Genomic DNA, 24,540 nt, shown 5'->3' with positions numbered 1-24,540 from the left:
TTTATTTTAGGAGTGATATACCATCCCCAAACTTAGATAGGGACCAAGGGAGACAACTATAGGAGGAAATTGTTAAGGCCACAAGGCACGATAATGTAGCAATTCTAGTCATATTGATTGGAATTTTTTGACTGGGAATTTAGAATCTAACGACATCTTAGAATTAGTTCAGGATTGTTTTTTGAAACAGTTTATGACAGAGCCTACAAGGGGAAATAACCTGCTTGACTTGGTTTTGGCTCTGTGAACCATTAACTAATATTTTTAATTTATCTCTTCAAATAGGTGTAGTGTACTTAGTAGTACTGTAGTAACCTCAATTGTAGGCAAATTATTAGTCAATTATAGCTGAGATTGTAAGAAGCCATCTGGATAAGCATAATCTGATTAATGATACTCAGCATGGATTCACGAGAGGCTGTTCTTGTCTAACTAATTTATTAATTTTCTTCAGTAAAGCTTTTGAGGCTGTTGATCACAATAAAGAATTTGATATTGTTTCAGATTTTAGTAAGGCTTCTGATAAGGTACTGCACCAAAGACTGTTCAAGAGAGTGGCAGCTTATGGCATTCGGGAAATTTTGCTCTCATGGATCAAGTCATGGCTCACAGACAGGAAGCAGAGAGTGTGCATAAATGGGGTTAAATCTGAGTGGGGATCTGTAAAAAGTGGCGTACCACAGGGATCAGTTTTAGGCCCGTTGTTGTTTATAATATATATCAATGATCTTGATGAGGGAATTACTAGTGAAATGAGCAAATTCGCTGATGACACAAAGCTAGGTAAGATAATTGATTCAAACGTAGATATCAGGGAACTTCAGGAGGATTTAGACAAACTCAATACCCGGTCAGAAAAATAGCAGATGCAGTTCAATGTAGATAAATGCAAGGTTCTGAAGCTCGGGAATGTCCATAACCCTAGTACTTATAAGTTAAATAATGTAGAGCTTAGCCATACAGAATGCAAAAAGGACTTGGGGGTTATGGTAAGCAGTAACCTTAACCCAAGACAGCAATGCCTAAGCATACGTAATAAGGCAAACAGATTACTGGGATTCATATCAAGAAGTGTAAGTAACAGAAGTTCAGTGGTTATATTACAGCTTTATACGTCATTAGTAAGGCCTCACCTAGATTACGCAGCTCAGTTCTGGTCTCCATATTAGAGAATGGACATAAATTCATTAGAAAACATTCAGCACAGAATGACTAAATTAATACATAGCATCAGAAATCTTCTGTATGAGGAATGATTGAAGTCCCTTAAATTACATTCACTTGTTAGACGAAGAATGAGGGGAGACATGATCAAAATGTATAAGTGGAAGATGGGTATTAATAAAGAGGATATTAGTAAGGTCTTGAGGATATCTCTCCAAGAGAGAACCCGCAATAATGGATTCAAATTAAACAAGTTTAGATTTAGAAAGGATATAGGAAAATATTGGTTTGAAATAGGGTAGTTGATGAGTGGAACAGTCTGCCTAGTAGGGTTATTGAGGCTAAAACCTTGGGTAGTTTCAAATATAGGTTGGATAAATACATGAATGAGAGGGGTTGGATTGAGTGAGACTTGCATGTTAGTTAATAGAATTCTTTCTTTCAACACACCGGCTGTATCCCACCAAGACGGGGTGGCCCAAAAGGAAAAACGAAAGTTTCTCCTTTTACATTTAGTAATATATACAGGAGAAGGGGTTACTAGCCCCTTGCTCCCAGCATTTTAGTCGCCTCTTACAACATGCATGGCTTACGGAGCAAGAATTCTGTTCCGCTTCCCCATGGAGGTAAGAGGAAATAAACAAGTACAAGAACTAGTAAGAAAATAGAAGAAAACCCAGAGGGGTGTGTATATATATATGCTTGTACATGTATGTGTAGTGTGACCTAAGTGTAAGTAGAAGTAGCAAGACGTACCTGAAACCTTGCATGTTTCTTCTTCTTCTTTCAACAAACCGGCCGGATCCCACAGAGGCAGGGTGGCCCAAAAAGAAAAACAAAAGTTTCTCTTTTTAAATTTAGTAATTTATACAGGAGATGGGGTTACTAGCCCCTTGCTCCCAGCAATTTAGTCGCCTCTTACAACAAGCATGGCTTACGGAGGAAGAATTCTGTTCCACTTCCCCATGGAGATAAGAGGAAATAAACACGAACAAGAACAAGAACTAGAAAGAAAATAGCAGAAAACCCAGAGGGGTGTGTGTATATATATGCTTGTACATGTGTAGTGTAACGAAAGTGTAAGTAGAAGTAGCAAGACGTACCTGAAATCTTACATGTTTATGAGACAGAAAAAAGACACCAGCAATCCTACTATCATGTAAAACAATTACAGGCTTCGGTTTTATACTCATTTGGCAGGACGGTAGTGCCTCCCTGGGCAGCTGCTGTCTACCAACCTTCTACCTAGGAATTCTCTACTTATTGTGCATAATTTATCAAACTTTATAACAGATATGTATAGGACTTATATATAGGGTTTGCTACTATCCACGGTTTCAGTATCCATGGCAGGTCCTTGGAATGCATCCCCCGTGGATACAGGGGTCCTACTGTACTAAATTACAATACTCTATTATTTGACCATCCTCCCCAAAATTTAAAAAAATACCATTCTCTAACTGTTGTTAAAAGTATATAATTTAATTTAATTTACACATATCATATACAAAATATACAGCATTGGAGATATATTTGTATCTATGATGCCAAACTTTTGTCTATATCATCCAAAAATGACAATAGTCTACTTGGTTCACCAGGATTTGTAGACACTGTATTCTTTTTCTCTTCATTTTTTTTCTCTCTCTCTCTCTCACATTTGCATCTCTCTTACAGTTTCTCGAGTTCTCTGTACTACCAGCGTCTCGGTCCTGATCCATGAGTTTGCATGTTTTAGCAGCTGACTTTGAATTTGGAGTTTCATTGCTTTTCACCAACTGGCCTCCTACCAGACGATCACACTCTGTTAAGACTTGCAAAATCTTGTCCTCAAAAAGACTCTCTTTTCTTGATTTTTCAACTGCATTTACATTATATGCTGATTGTTGACTAGTAGAGGCATGACAAAGTGAACTACTAAGAGATGGTGAGACAGAAGATGGTAGGTTTGTTTTGACAGTCTTTTTGAAGTAGTCTGTAATGTTCTTTGGTGTCTTGGTGGTGGTATGTGAACTGTCAACAGTTCGTTCCTCTCTCTTTTTTTTATCTACACCTTGATCAGCAGATTCCTCTGTTTCATCATCTGTTTCTGACTCATAAGCCCCAAGGTTATGATAGATGTACTGGAAAAAATCAGAGCCATCAGACCACTCCCGTGACCCATGGTGGAGCAGTACCTGAACTAATTCTCCTACTGTAACATTGTTTTCCTTCAAAAAGATATACATAGTAGCAAGGTCATTCCCAAGTTTTTCATCCCCCAAAGGTGAAATAAGCAATGTCACATCCAGTGTAACCACATACAGCCAGCTGAATCAGTGACTTTGAGATGTGGATCTCCTCTGAAAGCTCCACACCCCCAGTTTCCAGTAGCAACACCAACAGCAACTCCATTGCTCCTGTCAGAACACGAAAACCAGCATACGCCTTATTGAGCTCTCTAATAACACAGCTTGGCCTGTACTGTACTTGTGGCTGTTTCGTAAAGTGAAGAGCATCTATAACTGTAACTTGGCACATTCTTCGCCCCTATGTATCAACAGGTGTGCAGTGTACGTAAGAGTCAGCCCAGCAAAAAGTTGAGGCATAGCCATTACCACTATTAAATTGCTCAGTTCCTGTGATGATGAGTGCCTCAGTTTTGTCCAGTGCCTGCGTGAAGAGCCAGGAGATGATCAGTTCTGGGGAAAGCACAAAACGAATCTCCTCTTGCACACAACCTAGACCCAGCACTCCTCCACCTAGGAACTTGTTGGCAAAATCAGCTTGAAGAAGTCGACCTGCTTCTTCAATAAGGCCATTAGTATCTACATGTATATGAAATTTAGGTAAATGTTGTGTGGCTGTCTCCCACTTGGGTAACTCCTGGTATTTCACATACTGCCGAGTAAAGGTCACACAACCAGTCGGTTCTTCGGTTGTTACTCTTCGAAAATAATTTAGCACACACTTCATCTTCTCTAAGGCCTGCTTTTCTTTATGAGAAAATAATCTGTTAAAATTAATGTCAGGATAGTTAGAATACTCAGCGTCACTTCCCTTGGCATTTCTTCGTGGAAAAGTACAGAAAAAAAGCATTGGCAAGAAGTGATGCAATCTGCAACTGGGATAACATGATGGAGTGTGTGGCTCGACAAATGAGAAGTGGCGGGGCCTGTGTGACAAGCTTGGGAAGATTTAGGGCAAGGCGTATCATTGCTGGCAATGTAGTGCTGAAGAAATAATCACGTTCCACCTCATCAAACTCCTGCTCTATCAGGTGTTGAAGACCCTTAAACCTCCATTTTGTTGCATAATGACTGTTGTAATCCAAGACTGAACACAACTCCTCCACATTTCCAATACCTCTTCTCAGTGACTGGCAGATTATTGACCATCGTGGGACAAGTGAATCACTGCCCTTTCCCAGTGGATACTGACTCTTTGGTGAGCATGGCATTCTGACATGATATTGATCCCAGACATCAGTGTAAGACAATGGATGTGGGGCAGGAGCACCTTTAACAGGGAGAGGAAGCCTCACCATCACTGTGTGGTCAGGAGCAGGGTGTACTGGTGGCAAGTTAAGGTTACTGCTACTTAACCCTTTGACTGTCGCGGCCGTATATATACGTCTTACGAAGTACCGTGTTTGACGTATATATACTCATAAATTCTAGCGGCTTCAAATCAAGCAGGAGAAAGCTGGTAGGCCCACATGTGAGAGAATGGGTCTGTGTGGTCAGTGTGCACCATATAAAAAAATCCTGGAGCACGCAGTGCATAATGAGAAAAAAAAACTCCGACCGTTTTTTTTAATTAAAATGCCGACTTTGTGGTCTATTTTCGTATAGTATTTATTGTTGTTTTCTCATTTTCTTGGTCTCATTTAATAGAATGGAAAATATATTATAGAAATAGAGGTGATTTTGATTGATTTTGCTATAAAAAGAACCTGGAAATGGAGCACAAAATACGGGAAATGTTTGATTTTTGCCGATGTTCAAAAGTAAACAAATGATGTCATTGTCCAATAAATGTCCAAATAGCCATTCTAATATGCAGTCATGAATGGGTTGATGTAATTTTTACAATTATTACAGTATTGCAGTAGTCTGCATAACAGAAAATCTATTTTTTGTTTGAATAAAATTTCAAAATAAAAAGCAAGAGTAATATCACAGGGGCTTGGAGATGTGACTGATGAACAAAGAAAATGTTATTTTAGAGCCAGGAATGTCTGCACTGTTCATTTTGGTCCTTATTTTGAAATTGTCATATTTTTTAATTTTCATGAAATTGGCCAAATTGCAAATTTCTGACCATGTTATTGGGTAGTTGAAATTGGCAAATGGGCAGTTTCGTGTACTCAATCGATAGAAAAAATGGAGTTCTGAAGAAATAGCTATGAGTTTGGTTGACTGGAATAGTGGAATTAGCCAAAAATAGGGCTCAAAGTGGGCGAAATCGCCGATTTGTAAATATCGCTGAGGTCGCTAACTTCGCGAGAGCGTAATTCCGTTAGTTTTCCATCAAATTTCGTTTTTTTGGTGTTTTTACAATCGCGAAAAGATTCTCTATCATTTCATAAGAAAAAATAATTTTTTTTTTTTTTAAATTTTGCGACACCAGGAGACACCTCAGGATTCGGGGTTGCGACAGTCAAGGGGTTAAAGTAGTCAGGGATGAAAGAGGAAAACCATGCCATGTGATCTCCATTTCTTCTCCCATTTTCTTGTCATCATTATCACCATCATCAAACATATCTGGAGACACTGGAGCATTTTGTTCAGCTGTGCCTGATAGTGCAGTCATCCCCGATTTCATCCTCCGCTCAGCTTCATCTGCCAGAATTTTGCGCCTTTCTGATGATCTTCCACTGATATGCCGGCTTTCCTTTACCTTCATGAGAGACCTTTTTGGAGCCCTTTTTAACAGAATTATCAAAGTTTAATGCTTAGGTAAAATTGAAAATTGGGTTGGGCAAATGTTTTGTTAGTGGAATGGATTGTGAAGGACCTGCCTAGTATGGGCCAACAGGCCTGCTGTCGTGTTCCTCCTTTTTTATGTTCTTAGACACAACATCTCCACTGCCTCCAGCCTCCTCCTTCCTGTAGCATTTATAACCCATGCTTCACACCAATTTAAGTGTTGGTACCACTATACTCCTACACATTCCCTTCTTTGCCTCCATGGATAATGCTTTTTTTATCTCCACAGATACCTCAATGCATTACCCACCTTTTCTTTTCCTTCATTAATTCCATGGTTAACCTTGTCCTTCATAAACCCATCTGCTGAAAAGTCTACACCCAAATATCTGAATACATTAACTTCTTCTATACTCACTCTCTCCAATGTGATATCCAATTTTTCTTTACCTAACTCATTTGATACCCTCATCACCTTATTCTTATCTATGTTCAATTTCAAATTTCTTCCTTTACACACCCTCCCAAAGTCGCCCACTAACTTTTGCAACTTCTCTTTAGAATCTCCCAAAAGCATAGTAATAGGAAAAAAAGTAGCTGTGTCAACTCCCATTTTGTATTTGATTCCCCATAATTTAATCCCACCCCACTCCCAAACACCCTAGCATTTACTTCTTTTACAACCCCACCTATAAATATGCTAAACAACTATGGTGACATCACACATCCCTGTCTAAGGCCTACTTGTACCGAAAAGTAATCTCCTCTCCTACACACCCTAACCTGAGCCTCACTATCCTCATAAAAACTCTTTGCAGCATTTAGTAACTTACTGCATATTCCATATATGTACTTGCAACATCTGCCACACTGCTCCTCTATCCACCCAATCCTATGCCTTTTCTAAATTCATAAAAGCAACTTGCCGACAGAAATGAGGTTCTGGCATAAAAGTGAATCTATATACAGTAAACCCACATAAAGAGAAGGATTACTGTATCATGTGGGCTAGTCATAGTTGTCCATTTAAGAACTGCCTTTGTGAAGTATAATGGATGATCCTTTTCCTCTTCCTGTATTTCAGTACAAGGACATGACACTCTTTTCATTGGTAAAGTTATTTTATGAGTGTTTCAGGCACTCCCTCAAGAATTTTTTGACATCTGAAGGCATATAAAATGTCTGTAGAAGATTCTACAATAATATGGAGGGTGAAAAATTCACTGAGGAAAAAGTTACAAACATACAAAAATTAGCTACAAAATAATAATTTTACTCATAAAAGGATACTGGCCTTCAGACTCTGGCCACCAGTTATTTCATGTACTCGTTGTAAGATGTATGGGGTCACATCTCTGCCACTCACTGCTAACTCTGCTTCTTTAACTGCTTCCTCTGTCAAATTTACAATTAATCTTGTAAAATGAATACCCATCCTTAAGAATTTCATTAAATTCTTTTTATTTTTTGTCAGTTGCTTTCCACCAAAAGAAGGAAACATTCACCACTATTTATTCAATAGCTTAGATGTGAGAAGTGCATGGACATGGTAATTCTAATGACCTTCTGAACCACAACATCCCCAGCCATCCTTCAATGTGACATACACCTGACAGACTTGAAGAACTTTTCCAACTTTGCAGCCCAGCCCTTGCCATACTTCCTTGTTGACTACCTGCTCAACTAGGCTGTTATTATTAGCAATGTACATAGCACTCACAGACTGGTTGATCTAGCACTTGGCAGAATCAGAGATCCAGTTTCCTCTTGAAGTTGCAGGGAGGTTTGGCTAAAGGTACTTTGAAATTTTGACAGATGATTGTATATAATGAGTTGTATGTGCCATGTACTGACATAATAATGCCCATGTGAGAGAAACATTTTAAAATAAAGGTGTACTCCTACCATATTTATTAGCAATCCTGTTATCACAGTAAAGAGAAAGTGTTTTTAAATACTATACCAATAGCATCCTTGATTTGTTTTCCTTCTGCTTCATGTTCTTGTGGTATGGGCACAGCAATCAGAATTCCAGAATTTATCTTAAGCTCTGCTCTTTTCTTCATCATTAATGCAGCTACAACTGGGGACTCTATGTGACAAGGAGCAGAGTAACTACTCTCTCTTGTAAAAAAATCTGGAAACCTAGGATCAGGTCCCAAAACAGTAACACATACACCTGAAAAACATAAAAATTATATAGAACATGAGTAACAGTTTCATAAAAAACTAAGTTTAAGAGTTAAATCTGTATAAAAAATAGTGAGTAAATGACATTAGTCATTAAATAGCATAGAACACTGTTTATCTGGCCAATGTAGGATAAAGAATAAGATGTCAAGTACAATGTACACTAAATATACTAGTGCTTAACTATGATCTAGCAAATACAGTAAGTAAAATGAGTTACAGGGTGTGAGGGAGGGTGAGGAGATGTAAACAAATCAGTCTTCCACATGGGTCAGTGTATCTGAATGCATATCCCACCTTGTCTCTGGATATCTATCATGGTTTCCTAACAAAGTGCAAGTGATGTTGGTGAAAAAAGGAAGAAGAGCAATCATGAAACTATGCCCATTATGGAACAAACTGAAGGTAATTAGGATGCTGAAGGCTACTGCACACATCAGGGAGATGGAATGAGTGTTTGGTGTTATAGAATCAACGATTCAGTCAAGTTGTGACAATAAGGCAAAAATAAGAGCTTGTGTAATGAATAATCCTCAGTGTGACACAGTGAAAAGAATGAGGAATAGGTCCACAGCCACCCTCTCCACCTACTTAAATGTGTTAAATATCCTGAACTCAACTTTAAGGTAAGTAACAAAAAATATACAATATTAAGAAGTGGATAAAAAGGCTTTACTGCTTTTCAGCTGTCTGAACTTCATTAGAGTTCAGGTATTTCACAGAGCAATATCACTGACAATTTTATGTAAGAAAAGCTATTATTTTTATGCAATTCAAAAATTTGTTATGGCTATCTCTGAAGAGCACAACTCTATTTTACACATGTGTTTTTCAATCCATAAGTCACAGAAATCATTAGCAGCCCTGTTTTCAGGAACACAGCCCATGCAAATTATGATCATCCACTGTATATTTTTAGTGAATGAAAATGACATAAATAATGTGAGAAAGTTTTGAATCACTATTTTTATATGTAAATAATTGAAAATAACTGCCCATGACCATAAAAGTTATTGATTACATTTATAGTTCTAGTGAAAACAAAGTACAAAATATTTACATATACAGTGGACCTTCGATAATCGTAAGGCTCGAGAGTCGTAATTGTCGAAAATCATAACGTTATTTTCATCAAAACATTGGCTCGCGAATCGTCGTTTGACTTGCAAATAGTCGTTCATCCTGGACGTGTATACATGGCTCCAAGCCGCCTCACCCTCCCTTCCCAGCCAGTGTGCCATTGTTTACCAGTGAGTGACGGTCCCCTCACTTGTTCATACGAAATATTTCATAATATTCCATTCATTTTAGTGCTTGCAACTGCTACATAAGCTACCATGGCTCCAAAGAAAGCTCCTAGTGCCAGGTCTTTGGTGAAGAAGGTGAGAAATACGACTGAATTCAAGAAAAACATCATTGAACAATATGAAGGTGGCGTACGCATGGCCGAACTGGCCAGGATGTATAAGAATACCCATACAACCATAGCTTCCATATCGTGGCCAAGAAAAAGGAAATCAAGGAAGCTGTTGTTGCAAAGGGGCGTAAATATGCTGACAAAAATGAGATCACCCGTACTCGAAGATGTTGAGAAGCTATTATTGGTGTGGATAAACGAGAAACAATTAGCAGGAGATTATTATTTGTGAAAAGGCTAGGCAGTTGCATGAACATCTGGTAAAGAAATTGCCTGCAACGAGTACTGATATTTGTGAATTTAACCCTTTGAGGGTCGACAGGCCCTCTCCGAAACTCGTTCTCAGGGTCGGCCAAATTTAAAAAAAAAAAAATTATTTTCTCTTATGAAAAGATAGAGAATCTTTTCCCGATCATAAAGACACCAAAAGTTTGAAATTTGATAGAAAACTTACGAAATTATGCTCTCGCAAAGTTAGCGGTCTCGGCGATGTTTACGCATCGGCGATTTTGCCCACTTTGAGCCCCATTTTCGGCCAATTTCGCTGTACTAGTCGACAAAAAACATGAATATTTCGCTAGAACTCCATTTTTTCTATCGAATGGGTGCAAGAAACCACCCATTTATGAAATTCAACTATCCAGTACAGTGGTCAGAATTTAGCAATTTTGCCAATTTCACACAAATTTCAAAAGATGCCAATTTCCGAATAGGGTCCAGAATAAACAAGAAAGACATTCCTGGCACTAAAATGACATTTCCTCTAGTCATTAGTCACGTCTCAAGGCCCCTCTTATATTCTTTTGCTTTCCATTTTGAATTTTTATTCTCACAAAAAAATATAAGATTTACTGTTATGCAGACTACTGCATTAGTGTAAAAAATGGTATAAATATTATTGGTGCACTTGTGAAAGAATATTAGACTCACCAGTTGACGTGTATTGCACGCTTGGCACGATTTGTTTACTTTTGAAGTTTGGTAAAAATCGAACATTTCTGCTACTTTGAGCTCAATTTCAAGGCACCTTTCATTGTAAAACCAGCCAAAATCATCTCAATTTCTGTAATATGTCTTCCATTCTATAAAATGAGACCAAGAAAACTAGAATACAACAATAAATACCATACGAAAATACACTGCAAAGTCGCTGATTTATTCCAAAAAAATGGTCAAAGTTTTTTTTTTCTCATTATGCACTGTGTGCTGCAGGATTTTTTTTAGACTGTGCACACTGACCACATAGACCCATTCTTTCATATGAAGGCCTACCAGCTTTCTCCCACTAGATTTGAGGCCGCTAGAATTTATGCGTACTAGTACGTCAAAAACCCCTACGCGTAAGACGTACTAGTACGACGAAAACCCTCAAAGGGTTAAGAAGCAAGCAAAGGCTGGTTTGAGAGATTTAAGAACCATAGTGGCATACACAGTGTGATAAGGCATGGCGAGGCTGCCAGTTCGGACAAAATTGCAACTACAAAATTAGTAAGTGAATTAACCCTTTGACTGTTTCCGACGTATAAATACGTCTTACGAGCCAATGTTTCTGACGTATTTATATGCACAAATTCTAGCGGCTTCAAATCGAGCGCCAAAGGCCTGGTAGGCCTACACGGGAGAGAATGGGTCTCAGTGGTCGGTGTGCACCCTGTGAAAAAAATCTGGGACCTAGCGGTGCATTGTGGGAACGCCATGTTGTCAGTCCATTTTCACCATGCCTCTCGGTAAGAAGTTCCTCACTCCTCGGCGGATTGGAGGTCTTTTGTTCCCAAGTGATAGCTCTAACAGCGATGAAAATGTCAGTGACAATGAATTCAAGGGTTTTCAAGTGAGTGTTACCGAAAAAAGTGCCCAGGATAACGTAAATAGTGACGAAAACCCAGACGACCCACAACCTTCGACCTCTGGTGCTGTGCCGGCTTGTTCACGTTCACGTTCGCCTGTACCAGGACGAAAGAGGAAACTATTTGGTCGTGTACAACACCCTGATGATAGCAGTGATAGTGATAGTGATTTCAAGGTCATTGAAAGCAGTTCTAGTGACAGTGAAAGTGAATATTCCCCAGTGAAGCGCCAGTATGTACGACGTAGCATGCGGTCTGGTAGTGTTTCATATGTTGTTCCAAGGGGAAGGAGAAACTCTGGGAGCACATCCCGTGGCCCAACACCACGACCTGATAGTGAAGATGACGATATTGTAACGATGGGTATGAATGGTGACAGTGAGGGAGGAGGCAGTGGTGGTGATAGTGAGGGTGGCACGGCCCATGTGGCACCATCACCGGGCCACGCTACTAGCCACGCGGCTGACTCAGCAGAACAACCAGCCTCACCCTACCCCACACTGCCACAACCTGCACAGCCACAACCACGGTACAATATCCAGACCCCACCAGCAGACCGCATCTGGGATTGGCAGGACGGTGACGAGTTTGTTCCCAGTCCCCATGACTTTGATGAAACACAAAGTGGAATAAAGCCATCTTGTCCACTTGGGAACAATGCCAGTGAACTGGACTGCTTTGAGTTATTTTTCGATGAACCCCTGATGGACATCATTGTCAGGGAAACAAATACATACTATGATTACACCATGGCAAATACAATTCTCTCACCAAAATCACGGCTACACAAGTGGAAGGAGACAACTGTGGCAGAGATGTACCTGTTTTTTGCCACAATAATGCTTATGCCACATGTGTATAAGCACACTGTCACCACATACTGGACAACAGATCGCCTGATTTCAACTCCAGGTTTTAGTGACATTATAGGTGTCAATCGTTTCCTGATACTGTTGCGTATGTTACACTTTTCAGACAAAACCAGGCCTGACAGAAGCGACAGGTTATATAAGATAAGAAATGTGTTTATGTACCTGAAACAAAAGTGCTGCATGTATTTTTATCCCTTCAGGAAGCTTGTTATTGATGAGTCCTTGATTTTATTCAAAGGAAGACTCTCATTCAAGCAATATATACCAAGCAAGAGGAAACGCTTTGGTATAAAGCTATTTGTACTGTGTGATTGCAGAAGTGGTCTTGTTTTAGATATTATTGTGTACACTGGCAGTAATACTTTGAGAGATACCATGAAGTTATTGGGTATCTCTGGTGATGTGGTTCGAACAATGATGGAACCATATCTTGGTAAGGGGCATATGTTATTTACTGATAACTGGTACACAAGCCCCTTACTCAGTGATTTCTTGCGAGTGAACTTGACAGACGTGTGTGGCACAGTGCGTGGTAATCGCAAACATATGCCAAGGTTCGACGCTGGCACTCGCAGAGGTGAGGTGCAAGCCTTTGCTGCCAATGACATCATGGCATTTCGGTGGCATGACAAACGTGATGTCACATTGTTGACATCAGTTCACACAAACGAAATGGTACCCAGTGGCAGGGACAACAGAGAGACCAATGAACCCATTCTAAAGCCTGCAGCTCTCATGGACTACAACCTCAATATGCGCTTAGTGGACAAATGTGACATGCAGATTGGGTTTGCAGACTGTGTACGCAAGAGTTGTAAGTGGTATATCAAACTTTTTTTCCATCTTGTTGATATCTCTATGCTAAATGCTTATAACATATACAAGTTGAAGACCAACAAAACACCAAAATATGGTGAATTTTGCCTGTCAGTAATCAGACAAATAATTGCAAAGTACAAAGGAGCAACTCCTGCAATAGACCAGCGCCCACAGACGTCATCTCGTTTGAGGCCTGGTGATCACTACCCCATACAACTGCCTCCTACTACTGCCAAGAAAAATGCTCAGAAGAGGTGTTATGTATGTATGCATACCACAAAACGCCCACAAACACGCAGAGACACTCGTTTTATGTGTGAGGAGTGTGAAGTGCCCCTCTGCATATACCCATGTTTCAAAGAGTTCCACAAGCTGCAGCAGTTCTAGGAACGTGTTTAGTGACTGTACATATGTATATATATTATGGAACAATAGTAATAAACATTGTTTTGTATTGTTTGTTTGTGTAAACAAAGTGTATACACAAACTAATAGTGATAAAGTTTGTTCTGTTATTGTGTTGTAAATAATGAGTGTATATTTGAACAATGCACCTTACATTGGTCTCACAGGCCACATAAGTTACCTGGAAAAGAAAAATATTGAAAAATTCAAGAAACCTTTGAATTAGAGTAAATAAAAGAATACCGGGTGGGCGGCAGTCGCCGCTGTTGTCGTACGCACGTCAATTTCTGCAAACTTTGCGGCTCTATATCTCGGTAAGTACTGATGGCAAAAAATTTTTTTTAGGCTTAAAACACTAGTAAAAATATTCCTAACATTTTCATAAGAAAAAATATTTTTTTTTTTTTTCGAATATTTGGCGACATAGAATGACAGTTTCAGAGAGGGCCCTGAAACAGTCAAAGGGTTAAGGAGTACATTGAGGCTAAAGGATTGAAACTTGAACAAGCGTTCAATTGTGACGAAATAGGCCTCTTTTGGAAGAAAATGCCAGGAGGAAAAGGGACTGCCAGGACACAAGCCTATAAAAGACAGGCTGACTTTCATGTTCTGTGTTAATGCTAGTGGGGATTTCAAAGTGAAGCCATTACTAGTGTACCATTCTGAAAATCCCAGTGTGTTCAGGAAAAACAATGTTATGAAGAGTAAATTGTGTGTGTTTTGGAAAGCTAATAGTAAGGCATGAGTTACGAGGGAAATTTTCGTCGAGTGGTTCAATGAAGTGTTTGGACCTAGTGTGAAGAATTGCCTCCTGGGAAAGAAATTGGATCTCAAGTGCCTCCTGCTAATGGACAATTCACCTTCTCATCCTCCAAACTTGGATGACCTAAATCTGGAGGAGTTTGGATTCGTCACAGTAAAGTTCTTGCCCCCTAATACCACTCCTCTCCTCCAGCCCATGGACCAGCAGATCATTTCAAACTTTAAAAAACTCTACACCAAAGCAATGTTTCAAAGGTGCTTTAATGTGACCTCAGACACTCACTTGACCCTAAGAGAGTTTTGGAAAGATCACTTCAGTATCCTCCATTGCATAAGCCTTATAGGTAAGGCTTGGGAGGGATTAACCACTTGGAGAAAATTGTGGCCAGATTGTGCCCACAAGAGGGATTTCGAAGCAGTTGGGGCTGACCCTGATGAGCCTATGACAGTTGTGAAATCTATTGTGGCATTGAGGAGTTCCATGGGGTTGGATGTGAGTTTGGATGATGTGGAGGACATTTGGATGTTTGGTGGAGGACCACAATGAACAGCTAACCACTGAGGAGCTGCAATAGCTTCAGCGGGAACAGCAACAGTCTGCAGCTCAGAATATTCCTGCAGAGGAGGAGGAAGAGAGATGGAAGAAGTTGCCTTCTTCAGAAATTAAGGAGATTTTTGAAATGTGGGGTAGGATGGAAAGATTTATGGAGAAACATCACCCTGACAAGGTTGTTGCAAGCCATATCAGCAACTTGTACAGTGACAAAGTCTTGGCCCATTTTAGGGAAGTTTTAAAGAGATGCCAGAAACAGAGCTCTCTGGACAAGTATTAAGTACCACAGGTGTACAGTGACTCTCAAGCTGGTCCTGGTGGCATTAAGAAACAGAGAAGAGAAGTAACTCCAGAAAAGGACTTGGTACCTGAGGTGTTGATGGAAGGGGATTCCCCTTCCAAACACTAACTAATTCAATCTCTCTCCTCCTCCAGTCTTCCATACACTAAGAAGAATCACCAATAAAGGTAAGTGTATGCTGTTAATGTTTCATACATCATGTCCCAATGTATTGTGTATGTACTACATCTATATTTCATGTAAAAAAAATTTTTGTTTTAATACTTCTGGGTATCTGGAACGGATTAATTGTATTTACATTATTTCTTATGGGGAAAATGGATTCGAAAATCATCAATTTCGATAATAGTCACACTTCCAGGAATTAATTAATTTCGAAAAACGAGGGCCCACTGTATAGAAGAAAAAGTTTAAAAATCACTATTTACATTACGCATTGAGCAGCAGGACCTGATGTTGCCATACCAAGTGCCAAAAATACAATTTTGCAGTTGCACAATTACATAAGCACAGTGGACCCCCGGATTTCGTCCAGTGTGGAAATCATACAATTCACTAGGTTTTGTACATCCGCTCAGAAATTGTCCATACCAGACATACCTGCCTGGGCCGCTCATACGTTCGTGACTCACTCTTGGGCACATTAACCCATTCGGGGTCCAGAGGCCAAATTTCAAAGTGTGCACCAGTGTCCAAGTTATTCTGTTATTTTTTCTTGTGAAATGCTAGAGAATCTTTTCTGAAGGTAATAAAACAGAAAGTACGAAATTTGATGGAAAATTGATGAAATTATGCTCTTGCGAATTTTGATGTGTCAGCGACATTTATGCATCAGCGATTTTGCCGACTTTGACTCCCATTTTAGCCCAATTACATTATTCCAGTCGACCAAATTCGTAGCTATTTCACTAGTATTACTTCTATTCTATCAATTGAGCACAAGAAATCACCAAGTCAACTGTTTCAATTACAAAATGGTGATCGGAAATTGGTAATTTGGCAAATTTAATGCAAAGTTCAAAATATTCCAATGTCCAAATAGGGGTCCAGAATAAACAACGCAGGCATTCCTGGCACTAAACTAACATTTCCTCTGTTCATTATTTATGTTTTCAGGCTTTACAAATGAATTCCATTTTGATTTTTTATTCATATAATGTTAATGTTGCAGTTTAAAAACTGTAGTGTAAAGCACCCTTCTGGCAAGACAGTGATGGAGTGAATGATGGTGAAAGTTTTTCTTTTTCGGGTCACCCTGCCTTGGTGGGAATCGGCCAGTGTGATAATAAAAAAATAAAAAAATAATGAATTTTTATTCAAACAAAAAAATAGAAGATTAACTGTTATGCAATATTGTAATAATTGTATAAATAATATCACCACATTTGTAAATGTATATTAGACCCACTAGCTGGCGTGTATTAGATGTGTGAGGTCATTTGTTTACTCTTGAACATCGGCAAAAATTTAATATTTCTGCTACTTTAAGCTCAGTTTCAAATCAAAACCAATCAAAATCATCTCTATTTCTGTAACATATCTTCCACGCTATCAAATAAGACCAAGAAATTGCAACTGCAACTATGAAAAACATACGATAAAACACTGCAAAGTCGCTGTTTTAATCAAAAATTATGGTCTCAGTTTTTTCTCCCATTATGCACTGTGTGCTGCAGGATTTGTTTTATGTGGTACACACATACCACATAGATGTATTCTCTCATATCTAGGCCCAAATTTAGCGCTCATAGCTTATCAGAGTGTGCTGAGCTCATGGCGTAGATCTATGGTTTGGACCCTCAATGTAAAGCCATAGATCTAAGGCACGGACCCCGAAAAGGTTAAATGTCTTATTTTATGTTAATATAGACATTTTCATTAATCCATCTATGATACTGTCTTCAAAATTATATAAGAAACATGTTACATAGCACATAAACATGCTTTTGTTACTCGTTCACTAAGAGTGTCCCTCTAGTCTTAGCTCCTCTAAAGTGCAGGCACTGTACTTCCCATTTCCAGGACTCAAGTCCGACTATATGAAAATAACCGGTTTCCCTGAATCCCTTCACTAAATATTACCCTGCTCACACTCCAACAGATCGTCAGGTCCCAAGTATCATTCGTCTCCATTCACTCCTATCTAACACGCTCACGCACGCTTGCTGGAAGTCCAAGCCCCTTGCCCACAAAACCTCCTTTACCCCCTCTCTCCAACCCTTTCGAGGATGACCCCTACCCCTCTTTCCTTCCCCTATATATTTATATGCTTTCCATGTCATTCTACTTTGATCCATTCTCTCTAAATGACCAAACCACCTCAACAACCCCTCTTCTGCCCTCTGACTAATGCTTTTATTAACTCCACACCTTCTCCTAATTTCCACACTCCGAATTTTCTGCATAATATTTACACCACACATTGCCCTTAGACAGGACATCTCCACTGCCTCCAACCGTCTCCTCGCTGCTGCATTTACCACCCAAGCTTCACATCCTTATAAGTGTTGGTACCACTATACTTGAATACATTCCCTTCTTTGCCTCCATAGATAGCGTTTTTTGACTCCACATATGCCTCAACGCACCACTCACCTTTTTTCCCTCATCAATTCTATGATTAACCTCATCCTTCATAAATCCATCCGCCGACACGTCAACTCCCAAGTATCTGAAAACATTCACTTCCATATTCCTCCTCCCCAATTTGATATCCAATTTTTCTTTATCTAAATCATTTGATACCCTCATCACCTTACTCTTTTCTATGTTCACTTTCAACTTTCTACCTTTACACACATTCCCAAACTCATCCACTAACCTTTGCAATTTTTCTTTAGAATCTCCCATAAGCACAGTATCATCAGCAAAAATTAACTGTGTCAATTCCCATTTTGAATTTGATTCCCCATAATTTAATCCCACCCCTCTCCCAAACACCCTAGCATTTACTTCTTTTACAACCCCATCTATAAATATGTTAAACAACCATGGTGACATTACACATCCCTGTCTAAGACCTACTTTTACCGGGAAGTATTCTCCCTCTCTTCTACACACCCTAACCTGAGCCTCACTATCCTCATAAAAACTCTTTACAGCATTTAATAACTTACCACCTATTCCATATACTTGCAACATCTGCCACATTGCTCCTCTATCCACTCTATCATATGCCTTTTCTAAATCCATAAATGCAATAAAAACTTCCCTACCTTTATCTAAATACTGTTCACATATATGCTTCAATGTAAACACTTGATCTACACATCCCCTACCCACTCTGAAACCTCCTTGCTCATCCGCAATCCTACATTCTGTCTTACCTCTAATTCTTTCAATTATAACCCTACCGTACACTTTTCCTGGTATACTCAGTAAACTTATTCCCCTATAATTTTTACAGTCTCTTTTGTCCCCTTTCCCTTTATATAAAGGGACTATACATGCTCTCTGCCAATCCCTAGGTACCTTCCCCTCTTTCATACATTTATTAAACAAAAGTACTAACTACTCCAACACTATATCCCCCCCTGCTTTTAACATTTCTGTCATGATCCCATCAGTTCCAGCTGCTTTACCCCCTTTCATTTTACGTAATGCCTCACATACCTCCCCCACACTTACATTCTGCTCTTCTTCACTCCTAAAAGATGGTATACCTCCCTGACCAGTGCATGAAATTAGTGCCTCTCTTTCTTCCTTAACATTTAAAAGTTCCTCAAAATATTCTCGCCATCTACCTAATACCTCCATCTCCCCATCTACTAACTCCCCTACTCTGTTTTTAACTGACAAATTCATACTTTCCCTAGGCTTTCTTAACTTGTTTAACTCACTCCAAAATTTTTTTTTATTTTCATTAAAATTTCTTGACAGTGCCTCTCCCACTCTATCATCTGCTCTCCTTTTGCACTCTCTCACCACTCTCTTTACCTTTCTTTTACTCTCCATATACTCTGCTCTTCTTATAACACTTCTGCTTTGTAAAAACTTCTCATAAGCTATCTTTTTCTCTTTTATCACACCCTTTACTTCATCATTCCACCAATCACTCCTCTTTCCTCCTGCCCCCACCCTCCTATAACCACAAACTTCTGCCCCACATTCTAATACTGAATTTTTAAAACTATTCCAACCCTCTTCAACCCCCCCCCCCCCCACTACTCATCTTTGCACTAGCCCGCCTTTCTGCCAATAGTCGCTTATATCTCACCCGAACTTCCTCCTCCCTTAGTTTATACACTTTCACCTCCCTCTTACTTGTTGTTGCCATCTTCCTCTTTGCCCATCTACCTCTTACTCTAACTGTAGCTACAACTAAATAATGATCCGATATATCAGTTGCCCCTCTATAAACATGTACATCCTGGAGCCTACCCATCAACCTTTTATCCACCAATACATAATCTAATAAACTACTTTCATTACGTGCTACATCATACCTTGTATATTTATTTATCCTCTTTTTCATAAAATATGTATTACTTATTACCAAATCTCTTTCTACACATAGCTCAATTAAAGGCTCTCCATTTACATTTACCCCTGGCACCCCAAATTTACCTACTACTCCCTCCATAACATTTTTACCCACTTTAGCATTGAAATCCCCAACCACCATTACTCTCACACTTGATTCAAAACTCCCCACGCATTCACTCAACATTTCCCAAAATCTCTCTCTCTCCTCTACACTTCTCTCTTCTCCAGGTGCATACACGCTTATTATAACCCACTTTTCACATCCAATCTTTATTTTACTCCACATAATCCTTGAATTAATACATTTATAGTCCCTCTTTTCCTGCCATAGCTTATCCTTCAACATTATTGCTACTGCTTCTTTAGCTCTAACTCTATTTGAAACCCCTGACCTAATCCCATTTATTCCTCTCCACTGAAACTCTCCCACCCCCTTCAGCTTTGTTTCACTTAAAGCCAGGACATCCAGCTTCTTCTCATTCATAACATCCACAATCATCTCTTTCTTATCAACTGCACAACATCCACGCACATTCAGACTTCCCACTTTAACAATTTTCTTCTTCTTATTCTTTTTAGTAATCTTTACAGGAAAAGGGGTTACTAGCCCATTGTTCCCGGCATTTTAGTTGACTTTTACAACACGCATGGCTTACGGAGGAAAGATTCTTATTCCACTTCCCCATGGATATAAAAGGAAAAGTAATAAGACCAAGAACTATTAAGATAAAATCAAAGAAAACTCAGATGAGTGTGTATAAATAAATGTGTACATGTATGTGTAGTGTGACCTAAGTGTAAGTAGAAGTAGCAAGACATACCTGTAATCTTGCATATTTATGAGACAGACGAAAGACATCAGCAATCCTACCATCATGTAAAACAAACACAGGCTTTCGTTTTACACTCACTTGGCAGGACGGTAGTACCTCCCTGGGTGGTTGCTGTCTACCAACCTACTACCTTTAAGTGTATACCTGAATAAATTTATTTACTTCTAGGCTGTCAACTGAGTACAAGAAACTGCCCATTCACTTATTTCAACTACCCAATAAAGTGGTCAGAAATTGGCAATTTGGCCGATTTCACACAAATTTCAACAGATGCCAATTTCAAAATAGGATCCAGAATAAACAATGCAGACATTCTTGTCACTAAAATAACATTTTCTCTGTTCATTAGTCATGGCTACAGGCCCCTCTTATATTACTCTTGCTTACCATTTGGAATTTTTATTCACAAAAAAATAGAAGATTTACTGTTATGCAGACTGCTGCATTATTGTAATAATTGTATAAATAATGTCAATCCATTCTTGACTCCATATTGGAATTTGGACTGGCAGGCAGACAGGTATTGGACGGTGACATCATTTGTTTACTCTTGAGCTTCACTAAAGAATAGAACATTTTCGCTACTGTGAGCGCAATTTTAAGGTACTTTTCATCATGAAAGCAATCAAAATCATATCTATTTCTGTAATATATCTTTCATTCTATCAAATGAGACCGAAAAAATGAGAATACAACCATAACAACCATACAAAAATATACCGCTAAGCGGCCGCTAATGGCTGAGAAGTGAACTCCGCTATTTATGGTCTGATTTCTTTCATTTTTGGTGTACATGAAGAAGTATCTTTCCATCATACATTGCCCAAGTTTGAATAAGATAACACAACAAACAACTGAGAAAATATAATAATAATAATAATAATAATAATAATAATAATAATTATAATAATAATATATTTACTACATGTACATGTACAAGGTATACAGGCCTAACTGACATCAGTGACATACTACTACATAGAAAGCCATTTGTTATGCAGAGTATTTCAAGAAAATTAGGTAAATGTCCCAGGATAACACCCACACTAGTCGACTAACACCCAGGTACCCATTTACTGATGGGTAAACATAGACAACAGGTGTAAAGAAACACACCTAATGTTTCTACCCTGGCTGGGAATCGAATATTTACCAAAAATCATACATGGCTAACCCAAGCCAGGTACTAAAAATAAGCCACATTGACTTTTTTTGGGTTATCCTAGGTTCTCTACACATATACTGCTATGTGTGATAATCTATATAGAGAAAATAATTTTTTTGTTTCAGGTTTATGGTGCAGTACGAGTGTACATGACAGTTAGCCCTGTGCTACACTCCATTGGGATCCTCTCCAAGATACGATACTACGTGCCGCAAAATGCCCTTCTCACACTATACCACTCACTTATTTATCCATACCTCACCTATGCTATTTGTGCTTGGGGATCAACTGCAGCAACACACCTAAAGCCAATAATAACCCAACAAAAAGCTGCAGTAAGAATAATCACTAAATCCCATCCCTGGCAGCACACCCCCCCCACTCTTCAAAGATCTAAACTTACTCCCAGTTCAGTACATCCACACTTACTACTGTGCAATCTATATCTACAGGGCCTTAAACTCTAATATCAACCTTGACCTAAAACGCTTTCTTGATAGTTGTGACAGAACCCACAGGCATAACACCAGAAACAAACATCTCTACGACATTCCCCGTGTCCGACTAAACCTTTACAAAAATTCAATGTATGTCAAAGGCCCTAAAATCTGGAATACCTTACCTGAGAACTCTAGAACTGCAGACACATTCATCACCTTCAAAACTACCATTAGAAAACATCTTATCTCCCTGATACACCCCATCAACTAACTACACGAATACCACCTGGTGGTTCACACTTACACTCGCTCACTCATTTGACCATAAACAGAAATATTAATCTCAGTCTTAAAATAATGAATCCTGTGATACTCCAATCCTGAAACTATATACTGTGCCAAAACAAAAGCAGTCACATTGCTAAACTCACAAACTAGTATTTAGTCACTTAGCCATAATACCAACTTACCTCATAATTTGTAATATTTTACAATTAAGAATAAAACTAAGTATGCCCGAAATGCCTAGCCATGCTAAGCGTTCTAGTGGCACACTCTGTAATCACAATTTTACTACATGTAAACCAAACAATAACCAAATTTCTGTAAACTCAGCATTGTAATCCTTATAGAGAATAAACTTTGAATTTGAATTTGAATTTGAATTTTCTCTAATATAAGCCCCCAAGACAGGGATAGGAGAATGGTATTTGTATACCAAATCCTCTTCATACCTCCGTCGAACTGCTCGGTATTATGCCAAATATTATTCATTCTGGAGTATTTAATATGTTTTATGTTATTTATATTGTTTCTTATGTCATATTAGATCAATTGTGATAGGCAAATAAGCTGTACTGTTGATATTAGCGTAATAATAAAGCATATTCTCCTGCATCATGAGACTGAGCTCATGACAACCGACAGTGGCTTCAAAGCCACCTTATCTTTAATGGATAATGTACTGTGTAGGTGCTTTACATAATGAGAAGCATTTCTTTTATTCATTGGAACCATGGCTAGGGCTAAAAGTAAGAAGGTTAAAACAATAAATGGAGAAAAGGAAATTGGAATGACTTATGCAGCAAGTAGCGCCACCAAATTAGTGCCGAATAACTGAAGGAACCAAATAACTGATTGCCAGATTTGTGATGGCGGACCTGTATCATGCAAAAAAAAAAAAAAAAAAAAAAAAAAAAAAAAAAAAAAAAAAAAAAAAAAAAAAAAAAAAAAAAATCTACCATGAAACATTAAAGGGTTTAAAACAAATTACACTTATTTAGAATAATACCTAAAACTTTTTTCCAATTAAAATGTTGAATAAATTCATAAGAAATAGTGCCTTAAGAATTAATGAGTAAAAAAAATCACAGGATAAGATGCTAATGCTGTTTATGCAAGATGCAGAATTAATTTTCAGATAAGTTATCCAATGGATTCTATTTATCATGCTATTGCCAGTGTACCAATAACCTGATGTTAGTTTTAATACACAAATTTAGCAACTGGCAGTTATCTGATGTCACACAGTTCATACATTTTTTATGTATACATCACACATTGGCTATGTACAAATATTATACTTACATTTCCATAAAACCCACCAAGGAATGATGAATTTTGAACATCTTACCTTGTGTTTCTAAATACTCTAATGTTTTGCACACATCAAGAATACTCTTGACACCTGCTGACACAACAGTTACTGGTGTACGACCAAGTTCAGTGAGGTCTGCAGATATATCCAGTGTACACTCTACCCCACGATGAACTCCTCCAATTCCACCAGTCACAAATATAGGAATACCTATCTTTTGTGCCACCATCATTGTTCCTGAGACTGTAGTTCCACCACTGATACCCTGTCAAAAATATATGACTGAAGTACTACTGTAAGATTATATTTTTCTAATATGTACTTCCTATTAAGATACAGCAGCACTGACCAAAGCTGATCAAAAGAGGCATTTTCTAGTTAAAATATTATTTTATTAACACATCAGCCAAAGCAGGATGACCCGAAAAAGAAGGAACACTTTCATCACCGCTCAATCAGTGTCTTGCCAGAGGTGTGCCTACACTATTCAAAAAACTGCAACATATATGCACCCCTCTTTCAGAGTGCAAGCAATGTACTTCCCTCCTCCAAGACTAAAGTCTACCTAACCAGTTTCCTTGAATCCTGTCATAAATGTTACAATGCTCACACTCCAACAGCATGTCAAGTCACAAAAACCATCTGCCTCCACTAGCTCCTATCTACTACACTCACGCATGCTTGCTGAAAGTCTAACCCCTTTGCACATAAAGCCTCCTTTACCCCTCTCCCTCCAGCCTTACCTAGGATGATCCCTACCCTGCCTTCCTTCCACTACAT

At 38.7% G+C, this 24,540-nt stretch overlaps 2 protein-coding genes across 2 annotated transcripts in view; both read right to left on the bottom strand.

Annotated features, from left to right (window-relative positions):
• Window positions 1–24,540, bottom strand: part of LOC128686836 (pseudouridine-5'-phosphate glycosidase) — a 138,643-nt gene that overhangs the window by 66,352 nt on the left and 47,751 nt on the right. The window contains exons 5-9 of the mRNA XM_070082709.1: window positions 23,797–24,025; window positions 8,038–8,253; window positions 7,365–7,469; window positions 6,368–6,449; window positions 5,849–6,070 (exon numbers count right to left, since the gene is read on the bottom strand). Of these exons, the coding sequence (XP_069938810.1) occupies window positions 5,849–6,070; window positions 6,368–6,449; window positions 7,365–7,469; window positions 8,038–8,253; window positions 23,797–24,025 (854 nt within the window). The remainder of the gene's footprint in view (window positions 1–5,848; window positions 6,071–6,367; window positions 6,450–7,364; window positions 7,470–8,037; window positions 8,254–23,796; window positions 24,026–24,540) is intronic.
• Window positions 2,704–4,771, bottom strand: LOC128686835 (poly(ADP-ribose) glycohydrolase-like). Its single transcript, XM_070082121.1, is given in 6 exon segments — window positions 2,704–2,808; window positions 2,811–3,425; window positions 3,427–3,489; window positions 3,491–3,567; window positions 3,570–4,236; window positions 4,238–4,771. Coding segments are annotated over 6 exon segments (1,980 nt in total). The 5' UTR covers window positions 4,691–4,771.

The sequence above is a fragment of the Cherax quadricarinatus genome, chromosome 7 (genome assembly GCF_038502225.1).
Source record: "Cherax quadricarinatus isolate ZL_2023a chromosome 7, ASM3850222v1, whole genome shotgun sequence".
Lineage (NCBI taxonomy): Eukaryota > Metazoa > Arthropoda > Malacostraca > Decapoda > Parastacidae > Cherax > Cherax quadricarinatus.
The sequence above is the reverse complement of the archived record's forward strand: the minus strand, read 5'-3'. Positions and strand labels throughout refer to the sequence as shown.